This window comes from Neomonachus schauinslandi, chromosome 6 (genome assembly GCF_002201575.2).
Source record: "Neomonachus schauinslandi chromosome 6, ASM220157v2, whole genome shotgun sequence".
NCBI classification, from domain to species: domain Eukaryota; kingdom Metazoa; phylum Chordata; class Mammalia; order Carnivora; family Phocidae; genus Neomonachus; species Neomonachus schauinslandi.
The window spans coordinates 58,151,328-58,163,601 of record NC_058408.1 but is presented as its reverse complement, the minus strand read 5'-3'; the positions used below and the strand labels follow the sequence as shown (position 1 = coordinate 58,163,601).

The 12,274-nt window shown below is 42.8% G+C and overlaps 1 protein-coding gene across 2 annotated transcripts in view; it reads right to left on the bottom strand.

The window, feature by feature from the left end:
- The window catches only part of ADCY10 (adenylate cyclase 10), an 82,016-nt gene that overhangs the window by 17,350 nt on the left and 52,392 nt on the right, over positions 1 to 12,274 (bottom strand). For both annotated transcript variants that reach the window (XM_021682662.1, XM_021682663.2), the window contains 4 exons: positions 11,011 to 11,289; positions 10,601 to 10,891; positions 2,375 to 2,444; positions 1,880 to 2,111 (listed from right to left, as the gene is read on the bottom strand). In XM_021682662.1, coding sequence (XP_021538337.1) covers positions 1,880 to 2,111; positions 2,375 to 2,444; positions 10,601 to 10,891; positions 11,011 to 11,289 — 872 coding nt within the window. The remainder of the gene's footprint in view (positions 1 to 1,879; positions 2,112 to 2,374; positions 2,445 to 10,600; positions 10,892 to 11,010; positions 11,290 to 12,274) is intronic.

The following is a 12,274-nucleotide window of genomic DNA, read 5'->3' as shown; positions in this document are numbered from 1 at the left end:
TCTACCGAGCAGGGAGAAGCACCTGCCACCGCAGGACCCACTTCCACCCCCGTCCCTGGCTCTGGATTAGTAAGGGCCTCCAAACTCTAGGCAGCACTGGGTAGGTCAAGTTCCTGGTGAAGATCCTGGCCACCTGCAGGCCCGTCTTTGTCCACTGGATCACTCACTCGAGAGGATGGATCCAGGGCAATTTCTTCCTCTGAGTAATTCCACCCCCGATGGCCCCTATTTCCAACAATGTACCCACTGCCCCTGACAGTATCCCCACATCTATGAGAAGCTGGTCTTGATTTTTGGAATGAGTTATGGACCGCTCCCATTTCCTTTGCCAGGGCCATCTTTAGGAAGGTAAGGCCCTGAGCAACTCTCCCCACTTCATTTTAAAACTATGATATCGTTAGACAGGACAGCCTTGGTACACATGAGTACCAAGGCAAGGTCAGACTTGAAGAGTAAAATAAGGCAAGGCGATATCCTCAAATTTCATTCAGCCAAAGGGATATGAGTGGGAGGCAGAAGAGGGAGACATGAGTTGACCTGGACCTACTAAATTATTTTTGGTGGGACAGAGGATGCAAATGGCACATTCTGGGTAACTTGCACCAGGGCTCTGCTTCCAATCATTGTCTTTCCTGACCATCCCCCATTCCCTGCTAATTGAGATGGGGGTGCTTAGCAAGTTGGTCCCCAAGGCTACTTAAACCTTCTCTTCTTGGGACTCACTGATCATATCCCCCTTTTCCATATGTGTGTGTGTGTGTGTGTGTATTCATATATACACACATATATATTCATATATATAATATACATGGGCGACTTTCAGCTTTCACATAAATACTGAGAGAACTGGGGCTTACCAACATTTTTAATGATTTAATTTTTAAATTTTATAAAAATCTAAGGTATGAGGGTTGATTAGGCTGCTGTGATCAAAAGCAGTTGTAAATATGGAAGAGACCACCAGGATGGGCATGAAGTATAGGCATGCCTATTCAGAAATGTGAGTCAGATGAAGCAGGGGCCAGAGGAGCATTTCCTAAAGTGAGTTCAAGCAATGTTAGTCTAGTCAGCTGCTCTACGAAAAGTGGTCTAAGGTCAAGTAAGTTTGAGAAACACAGTATGCCCCAGAACTAGCCCGACCCTCTGGAAGATTTACCTGTATCTTAGCATATTAAGGCCATGAAATATTTGCAGTAAAGGAACCTATTTAGCTTTATTCAGCTCAGTGCTTCCCAACTTACTTAAGAATTAATCCTTTTTATTTCATTATACATACATCCAATCCCCACATTTCTAGGGGCATATAGCCCTGGAATGTTATTTACAATTATCCCGGAGAAACACTAGTGTTTTGGTGGCCTAAAGGAAGTGTATGATAATTTAGCACAAATTGCATGAAGACCAAAGTGGGTGAGCTCCTTTTGGGGAATCACAAGATGAAAGCCAGATTTGTACTTATCCAAAGACCTACAGGTATTTGTGCTCACAGGTATTTAGGGAGGACAGAAGGCAAATGCCACAAGGACATTACTGAGGAAGACTCTGCTGAAACAGCAGCATTGATACCAAGAGTCCTTTCTGCATCATTTTGGGAATGAGATAGGACATCCACCCCCTTCCCATATAGGTAGACAGTTCATGGCAAGTTTCTAAAGGTGGCACTATTTTAAATGATGTATAATGCTAGTTTCAATTTGTTCTGACTTTCATTTCTCAATCTCGGGTCATTTCCCTTCTCAGCAATTTGATTTTCAGAGGAAAGTGGTGCTGGCAGGAATCAAGAACATGAAGTAATAAAAAAAGCACCCTAGAGCTTCCCTTCGGGCACTGTGGTCTCTAACTTGTCTCAAGGGGGGGGGGCGGGGTAGAAACACCTTACCATATAATTATCACCCAAGATGAGATAAGCAGATGTAATTTCTAGGAAGTAATATAAGGCTTTGTTGTTTTCTCCCAAAGCCAGAAAATGGTGGGCCAGAGGCATGATGACCATCTCTACGATCTCCTCACACTGGCAAGATTCCAGAGGAATGATGTCTTCCTCAGACGTCCTCATTTTTGTTATAATGACATCAAAGAAACTCAAGATCTTTTCTCTTATTTCTTCAGGACTGTCCAAATGCAGAAATAAAGAGGAGGAATAACTTGTAGCTACACTTAGTTTTTGATATGAAAATATCTTTAAAAAACTAATAAAAGAGCAAGATAATCAAACCTGATGTAGATGCTACTGACAGAACTCACCATGCACACACCCCAACATTTCCCCACTCGTACCAAAGAGGCCGTAAAGAACTGACCTGACAGAAGATTTTAACAGTATTCTGAGCTTAATGACAGTTGTTTATGCCTAAACAGTCATGTACGCCTGTACCTGAGATTTTCAGGAAATATCTCAGATTTCTTATGAATCTCTATTTTGGAAAAGGTGGTCTCTTCTTCAGCTAGAAAATAAACAAACAAAAGAGTTGTATGAGTCACGAAATGTTCCATGTGGCAGAAATGTCTGGTGTCCACCAAAGACTCTTGTTCCCCCTTTCCCGACACAGTGCCTCCTGCCCAGCCAGACTCTCCATTTCCCAGTCTCCACTGCGTCTCAGGTGAACCCACGTGATTCGTTTAAAATGGAATTCTATCAGAAGTAATATATGGCACCTCTGAGCTGAGATGGTTTGGTATCTTTTCCACACTTTCCTTCTGCTAGAGAGCAAATAATTGGGAGAATCTAAGGGATGGCAAAAGGACAGAATGGAAGGAGCCTGTGTCCCTGACTTACTGTGTTCAAGACCATTTGTCAGAACTTTCACTGGATCATTACATGGGCAGGAAAAAAAATTATTCTGTTGTGTCCCCAATTCTTCCTCCACTGGGGAGGAAGAATTTCCCCTGCCGTTCAGAGGTCCTTATAGCTGAACTAAGAATCAAATTGACATGAGACAGATTAACAGGGGAAAATCAAATTTAATACATGTCAATAAGGGGAATCCGCGCAGACATGGAAATTCCAAAGACAGTGAGGAAACATGGAGCTTAGAAGAGCTAAGGAGAAGGGGAGGGGATCTGAGGATACAAAGGGAAGAAAGACCATTAGCAGGAAGGTGAGAGGAGATGTTTGGAAAACAAAGGTTGCCTTATTATGCAGAGAAGTTTCTTAGGTAAAGAGGAATCTCTGTTTAATAGCAGGCAGTTGAGGGGCAGGTGAAGAGCTTTTTCTGAATCTGCTGGATTTGGATTGCTTTTAATTCAAAATAATGTTCATGCAAAATGGCCCGTCTTGGAGTGACTTGCAGTGGCTCCTACAGTATTAAGCCACTGAAACGTTGGGGTTGGTTATAGAGGATAACATTATCCTCACTAATTTACACTGCAGCAACTAAAACTACGAATAAATGATCTGTTTCTAGTGGAGAAATACAGACATTTAAATATATACCCCAAAGGCTAACTAAAGGGCAGAGAAACTTGAACTTAAAACCTTCAGTCTATCCAGACTCCAATAGGTTAGAAAATTCCAGAAACAAATGAGGATGGTTGGATCTAGCCATTTCCCCATGCAGAAGGAAGGAAGAACCCTCGACAGAGGAAGGGACTTGTCTCAGATCATCTGTTAGGGACAGAGGTAGGACTAGAACCTAGGTCTCCCAGCTCCAAGGCCAATGCATTATTCCACAGATCTTTTAATTTCTAAAAATGCAATTTAGGCACCTAGTTATCACCTTCTTTTGAAAGCCTTCTGTGCCCTTGTCCCCATAGATTTAGTGCCCCGACTCATCTGTGCCCTGTGCAGACCTCCATCCTGGTCCTTAGTGTCACACTGTGTGAGGAATAATTTGCCCACCTCTCCCCCTAGACTGCCAGCTAATGTATTTCTAGTGACTGGATGCTAAATAAATTGTTTTATGCCTTTTTCCTTCTACTCTTCTAAATCTGTTCTTGTAAAGGTTACCAGTGGCTACCATGTTGCCAAATCCAAAGCTCACGTTTGTCCATATCTTACACCTCTCAGCAAGCATTAAATACAATCGACCACTCCCTCTTTTCACCAGGTTTTCTACCAACCATGCTCTTGGTTGCTTTCCTCATTGGCTGCCTGCCCACTTTGCTTTGCTCCTACTCCTCTACCAACATTCCCAATGTTGGTGAGCTTCCGTTTGGTCCTGGGCTCCCTTCTCTATGCACATTTTTCCTAGGTAATTTCATCTGCCTATGACTATGAATTCCAGTCACATGCCAATGACTGCCAATTGTTTAATCTCTGAGCCTGACATCTACCCTTAACTATAGATTCATATATCCAAATGCCTTCTTGGCAACTGTTGTTTGAATGCCTAATAGGCATTTAAAAATTAACATGATCCAAGCAGAACTCTTGAATCTCTCTTCCATAAACCTATACTCTGATATTACTAAGCATCAGAGCCATATATCCATTTTCTCAAGGCAAAAAACCTAGGCAATGTTCTGGATTCTTTTCTTTCCCTCATCCCATTCAGCCCATCAGGAAGTCCCATTGACTTTACCTCAAAACATACCTGAATCCATCTTCTGTCCATCTTTACTATAGTACCACCCTAGTCCACCACCAAATTTTATCTAGACAAATGTGAAAAACTGATCTCCCTTCTAGTCCAATTCCCATAATCTGTTCTCTACAGAGAAGACAGAATATGTTTTTAAAAACATGACTCAGATTTCTGTGGCAGAAATTGTTGGTTTCTTATCTCAACTCTATTGTCCTTTTTCTCCTTAGTAATAAAACTCAATTTTACTCAGGGCAGTTACATTTTCCAGCCTCCCTTGCAACTAGATATAGCCATGTGATTTAGTTTTGTGTAGGACTTCTAGAAAATTCCTTAAAAGGGAAGGAGTATCCCTTTCTTTTTCTTTCTTTCTTTCCTTTTTTTTTTTTGGTTTCTCTTCTTCTTCTAGTGTTAAATGTAAACATGATGGTTGGAGCTCCAGCAGCCATTTTTGGACCAACAGTTTCTGATGATCATGAAGCCTTCATATTAGTCCCAATGATGAGACAAAACATTTTACATGAGAGAGAAATAAATTTAACAGTAAATAAATTAAAGCCACTCTAGCTGGGTCCTTGTTACATGTAGCAAATACTAATTCTAATTAATACATCTCCAAAGTCTTCCGACCCACTTAAAATAAAAGTCAGACTATTTATCAAGGCCTATAAGGCTCTTTTATGGTTTTATTAATTAATCTGTTTATTGTCTATCACATCTATCACCAGCCTTCATGAAAATTCTAATATATGAGAATAGACACATGTCTATCATTTTCAGCACTATATCCCTGATACCTGGATCATGGCCTAGCACATAGTAGATGCTCAATAAATATTTGCTGAATAAAATGCACATTTTTTGAAAAAAATCAATAAGAAAAATAAAAATGCTATTTCTCCTTCAACATCTTTCTCTTTTTTTTAAAGATTTTATTTATTTATTTGACAGAGAGAGACTGTGAGAGAGGGAACACAAGCAGGGGGGTGAGCTGGAGAGCGAGAAGCAGGCTCCCCACTGAGCAGGGAGCCAGATCTGGGGCTCCATCACAGGATGCTGGGATCATGACCTGAGCTGAAGGCAGATGCTTAACTGACTGAGCCACCAAGGTGCCTCTTTCTTTATGTTTCAAATTGTAATAGTGATAGAACGAGATGCAGAGACAAACAACATTGGCTAGAAAAGGAAGCAAAGTTGGGGAGTACAAGATATGCTTTTTGTCATTCTATCATTTACCCTTTAGGTGAATCATATTATTTTTAGTTCTTAATTCTCTTCATTTATGAAGGACATATTTTCTTAAAAGTTCCCTACTTCAGAGGGGATCTGTAAAATTCAAAAGGAAAAAATATATACAAAATGCTTGTAGGCTCTCAGAAGAAAGGAGAAAAGCAAAGATACCACTTGCTCATCTCTTGGTTTCAAAGACCTAAAAATAAGACTTCAGGTTCAAGGTGACAGATTGAATTCTTTTGTTTATCTCCAGTACCTCCAGGTCCAGGACATTTCACCTTATTAAAATGAGAATAAAATAATCTTAAAAAGCACAAACCCACAATGTATGGAAGGGATCAATTCCCGTCTAGGGCCATTATGCTGGCTATCCTCTCTGGATGATATGCTCCTCCCCAGCTGTCAGTAAGACAAAATCTCTCACTTCCTTTGTCTTTCTATGAATCTCACCTCTCAGTGAGGGCCCCCCTAATGGCTCTGCATTCCTAATCCCACTTGCCCTAGCAAACAAGCTTTTCAGTTTCCTTCCTTGGGGTGGGATTTACCCCCCATTACATACTGTAGATTTTTTACTTCTTCATTATGTTTTTTCCTCCATTGCTTCTCCACAATAGAATGAATGCTCTTTTGTTCACTGATGTATCCCACGTGCCTGCAGCAGGGTCTGGCACATAGTAGGAACTCAGTATTTGTTGAATGAGTAAATGAAATGTCAGGTGGGGTTTCAATACATGTTCAGAAGGCAAAGGAGTGAGAGGAGTGGTCTCTGATGAAGTAGGTAGAGCGAGTTGAAGGACAGAGCCCAGGAGGAAGCCCATGGACTGCAGATCTTTGGGGATCAAGACTTAAGAAAATAACTTGAGAAGGACTTGAGGATTGAGAGAGAATTGAAAAGAGAATCAAATTCCTCATTATCTAATTTACACCTAATGTCTTTGAACCTCTTCCAATTCCAGCTGACTCTTGAACAACACAGGGGTTTAGGGACACCAACCCCTTCGCCTCCCCAGCAGTTGAAAATTCACATATAACTTTTGACTCCCTAAAAACTTAACTACTTAACAGCCTACGGTTGACCAGAAGCTTTACTGATAACATAAAGTTAATTAACCTATATTTTCTTTTTTTTTTTTAAGATTTTATTCATTTATTTGATAGAGAGAGACACAGCGAAAGAGGGAACACAAGCAGGGGGAGTGGGAGAGGGAGAAGCAGGCTTCCCGCAGAGCAGGGAGCCCGATGTGAGGCTTGATCCCAGGGTCCTGGGATCATGACCTGAGCCGAAGGCAGATGCTTAACGACTGAGCCACCCAGGTGCCCCAACCCATATTTTCTGTTTTATGTATTATATACTGTATCTTTACAATAAAGGAAGCTAGAGAAAAGAAAATGTTATTAAGAAAATCATAAGAGAAAATACGTTCATAGTACTATACTGTATTTATTGAAAAAAATGTGCATATAAGTGAATCTGCACAGTTCAGACCTGTGTTATTCAAGGGTCAACTGTATGTCCTTCACCAGTATGACCTACAGGCACAAGGTTCAGGGATAATGGACAGAGTCTCCAACCAAGACAGGATATTATAAAGAAGACATTGCAAAAAAGAAAATTATCCTAGAAACTCGAGGAAAAATAAACTTTTGTAAGAACTCAAGGGACACCTGAGTGGCTCAGTCAGTTAAACGACTGCCTTTGGCTCAGGTCATGATCCCAGGGTCCTGGGATCAGGCCCCACACTGGGCTTCCTGCTCAGCGAGGAGCCTGCTTCTCCCTCTCCCTCTGCTGCTCCCCCTGCTTATGAGCTCTCTCTCTCTGACAAATAAATAAATAAAATCTTTAAAAAAAGAACTCTTTTCACAGTATATTACTTGGTTCTGTAATGCATAGCATTTACATGGTCTTTGTAACAATTTATCAAATGATGGTCATTAACAATACTGGGGGAGAGGTCCTGAGGAGTAGTGTGACAGGGGTAAGTCCTCACCCTGGCATGCTGTATCTGTTCACCAAAGTAAGAAGAAAAAAGATAACGTCAATTTGTTTTTTTAGTATATGTGCTGCCGAAGCGAGCACAATGTCAATTTGTTTTTTTAAAAAAGAAAACTGTATAAACACATCATTTTGTTATGGAGGCAATGACCAGAAAGAACAGTTAAGATATTCGCCCCTGAGATGTACTGAAATTGTCTGGGGCACTAGGGTTTGAGATTATTGTTTCTATTGTAAAACTTTTAGGGAAAATTTTAAAGTCCTTATTTAAAGATGTCTAGTTGATAGGCTTTTAAACAGGTGAAAAGTTCTGATAGGAGAAATAGTAGAGCTTTGGCCTCAGGCAGGTGGAGGGGCTGACAGAAGCGCAGACATTACTCAGAGACACAGGAGGGCACAGAAGCACCCGAGTGAAACTGCTAAGGTATATTGGAGAATCCAAAAATAACTGAAGTTGCTTTCTTTGACAGCCCTAGCCTGCTTAAAACCATTTGGGGGGAGGTGGGGAGCCTGGGTGGCTCAGTCGATTGGGCGTCTGACTCTTGATTTTGACTCAGGTCATGATCTCAAGGTTGTGTGACCGAGCCCCGTGTCTGTGGTCAGTGGGGAGTCTGTTTGGGATTCTCTTCCTCTGTCCCTCCCCCTTCTCTAAAATAAACAAACAAATCTTAAACAAAAATCAACTGTGATTTTACCCCCCACTGCCACCAAATATATATATATATATAATTACATACATAGAGAGACTCGCTGGTTCCACATAGTCTGGAATCTTCCTTCCCCTTTCTCTTTTATTTATTTATTTATTTATTTATTTATTTATTTATTTATTCATTCATTCATTCATTCATTTTTATTTATTTATTTTTAAAGTAGGCTCCACACCCAGCATGGAGCCCAACACAGGGCTTGAACTCACAGCCCTGAGATTAAGACCTGGGCCGAGATCAAGAGTCAGATGCTTAGATGACTGAGTCACCAGGCTGCCCCTTGCTTCCCCTTTCTCTTATCGGCCTCAGTCAACTCTCTCCTACTGGTATTTTCACTGGTTCCTTGAACATGGACCTATGTTGGTATCATCCCTGAAGCTTCTTGGATTTGCACATGCATCCCTGTCAGCCCTCATTTTCTGCCCTCTGGGCACCTGTTTTTTTTTTTGTTGTAGGGGTGTGCCCTCTCTTGGTCCTCAAGTCCTTCTTAAAAGTTGTTATTTTCTTGTGTCTTCCGTTCCAGCATCTAGGGCTCTTTTCATACTCCCAAAAGTACTTGGGAAGTACTTAAAATGGCTCCAGGCTGGCTTTTTCTCCCATCCGATCCATGAGAATCCAGACTCTAAGGCTCTGAACCTAAAGCCTGACTTCTCTTTTTTGAAAAGGGAGATGGGCAAGTGTTAGTACTGGGTCAAAGAGAGACTTATGCCACACTGCAAAGCTGCTTTCTTCCTGATCGAGGACTGAGAGGGCATCGCCTTCCTCCCTCTCTGACTCCATTGACTGTCACATCCAGGAACCTCTTCTAATCTCCCCTGCCAGTCTTGCCCAAAGGTCCCACCCTGTACTTTGGGAAACTCAGGTGTACTGGGCACAGCATGAGTTTGGGAATGAGACTGACCTGTGATTGAATAGTCTATCACTCATTCTGTGGCACTGGACAAGTTATTCAATCTTCCAGAACCTCAGTTTTCTCATGTATAAAATGAAAATAGCCCTCCACCTTGAAAGGTTAACATGAAGATCAAATGAGAATGCATGTGAAATAAAGAGTGAATGAGAATAAATATTTATTTTGGGGGGGCACCTGGGTGGCTCAGTCAGTGAAGCATCTGCCTTTGGCTCAGGTCATGATCCTGGAGTCCTGGGATCAAGCCCCACATCGGGCTCCCTGCTCAGCGGGGAGTCTGCTTCTCCCTCTTCCTCTGCTCCTCTCCCTGCTGGCATTCTCTAGCTCTTGCACGCTCTCAAATAAATAATTAAAATCTTTAAAAAATTATTTTTGCACCTACTATGTGCTAGGCACTTTACATACATTTCTTCCCAATTTTTAATATCCATATAATATAGGAATTCTGTCCTTATAGCCTCTGTTTTCCCAACCAGATTTAGCCATAATCACCAAGGCCTTCGGCTAGAGCATGTAGCCCCTTGGTGCTCCTTGGTCACCCACGAGGGAGGGCTGAAGTTGGGGTTACTGCCCCTAGCCTCACATCCACCATGCCTATGGTAACGGAGTCCCTGGTCCCTGATACCCCTTGAATCCTCTCCTGTGTTTTCCCAGATTGTGTAGCTGATTTGTGCTATCAGACTGTAACTTTCTCGCTTTTGCTTCACGGATGTCTGGAACCCCGGCCCTGAGCCTGAGCCCCCTTTTCTGGGGCCTTGACCTGCTTAGCCCTGCATAATTCTCCCCCTCTCACATTCTTTCTCTGATGGAACCTTGTTTCAAACCTGACTGCCAGAGCAACAACACTCTTACCTACCAAGAAACAGTACTCCCTCTTGCTCTTGTTTCTGCTTCAACATGTGGGACCCCTGCCCCCCACCCCCCTTGGATTCCATCCCTTGGTGTGAATTAAGCTGGGTCCATTTTATCCCTCTGGATATTTTCTTTTGAGCTCTGGCTGCACCCCATTTTGCCAGACTCCTGATCTTCAAACCTTCTCTGAGTCTCACAGCAAGGGTGTTTCTGCTGGACTCAGCTGCTCACATATCCCCCTTTCCCACTCCAGTGACCTATGCTACTCAAGTCTCCAGCCTTTTGCGGATCCCACGCCTCGAGGGACTTGAAGCCCTCAAGGTCCAAATCTACTCCATTCCCCAGGAATAGTTAGGACTAACGAGGAATGAGGTATGTTTACTTTTAAATCCGTGGGACTTAGCCATCTTCTTAATGGTATCCATGTCCAAACTGTTGAGGCGAATGTTCACTGTGAAGTGGTGGTAGGGGATGAAGTCCCCACTTTGGCAATGGTCACATCTGTGTGCATTTTCCTCTAAAAAGCGGGCACATTTCAAGTGCATGGCTTTCTTCTGGTCCTTCAGCCACAGTTCATAGGCTGTTTTCTGCATCATAGGCCTGCAAAATCGAATGATGTGGCACTCGATGACCTCGCTTTCCAGCTCGTGGAGCTCTTCCTCCTCACCATGAGCTAGGGAGAACAGAAAGGCAATGACTGGGTCAGCCCCTGCTGCCCCACACACACTGATTCCTTGACCAGGTACGCCTTTAACTAAGAGGAAATGTGAGTCACTTCCAGGTTCTACTCACCCATTCCCTCACTGGGCTTCAGAGACAGCGAGCGATAATTCACCTCAAACGAGGCCGCATTCTGTTTTAGGGCTGTTCGGAGCTCCTTGCCATTCCGGAAACAATCAAAGACGTTGGATTCCACTAGAGTCGCCAGGGCCTTGATCATCATCTTCATGTTCCAACAAGGCAGAACCTCGAACAACAATTCCGTGGTGAAGGTCAGGCCGATAATGGCAGCACATCTCACCAACATCTGGTGGGAAAGGCTCATGCTATCCAGCTGAACCAGAGAGATTTCTGCAGGTGAAAAGCCACACAATAGGAAACTGGTCACCTGTCTTTAGCAAATACATTCTAGAGATGGACAACTGTCCTTCTCTACACTGCTTGTTTCACAGGAACCTGGCCACGCTAAACCAAAAGAGATTATTTGCTTAGGACCTACTTCACGGAGAGTGCATGGTGCTGCTATCTGAGACACGCACGGCATGATGGCCAGCCCAGAACAAGACTGATTGCAAGGTGTTTGGGTTTTGTGCTAGAGTGTGACAGGGTTTGTGAGGACAGGGGAGGTCATGGTGGGCCATGGTAGTTGGAGAGTGCCTGCCATCCACCTGCTATGTTGACTTCGCCAGCTGGCCCTTGTCTGCCCCCCTCACTGACTGCCTCCTCCTAGCAACAAGGCTCCTCTCGACCTCACCTGAGACTTACTCGTTCTTGTGACAGTCTACTACTGTCTCTGTGCTCATGACAAAGTGCCAGAGAGCTTCAAGCTCCAATTCCAACTTCTCACCTATGTGTGGCTGTCATAGTCACGTGGCTCCCTGGACACCTGGACCAGGATGTCCTTCTGTGACATCACCTGCATCAGGACAAAATCCGAATTTCTCCGCTTGCCCGCAGAACACTGCAGAAGCCAAGCTAGCCCACCTTCCTACTTTCATAGACATAGTGAATGAAACAAATGATGCTTTTTTGAAGTCTGAGAACCTCGAGGTGTCCCTAGGTCACCCTTCAAACATGTTCAGTTATTCTAGATGGCATGGCTTGGAGCTGAATTCATACTAGAACATTGCTTGCAAGTCATTTTTTTCTAAAGGAATAATAATACAGCTCGGATATAAATTCCATGCTCGTCATTTCTTATAAAAATAAATGACAGAAAAAGTGTCAGTATTTGATTTTCTCTCTCATTATTTGGCTTTGATTTAATGAAAAATGTACTACACCTCATTTGTTTATGCAGTTGAACTGAACTTGGTTCAAATCAGACTCCAGAGTA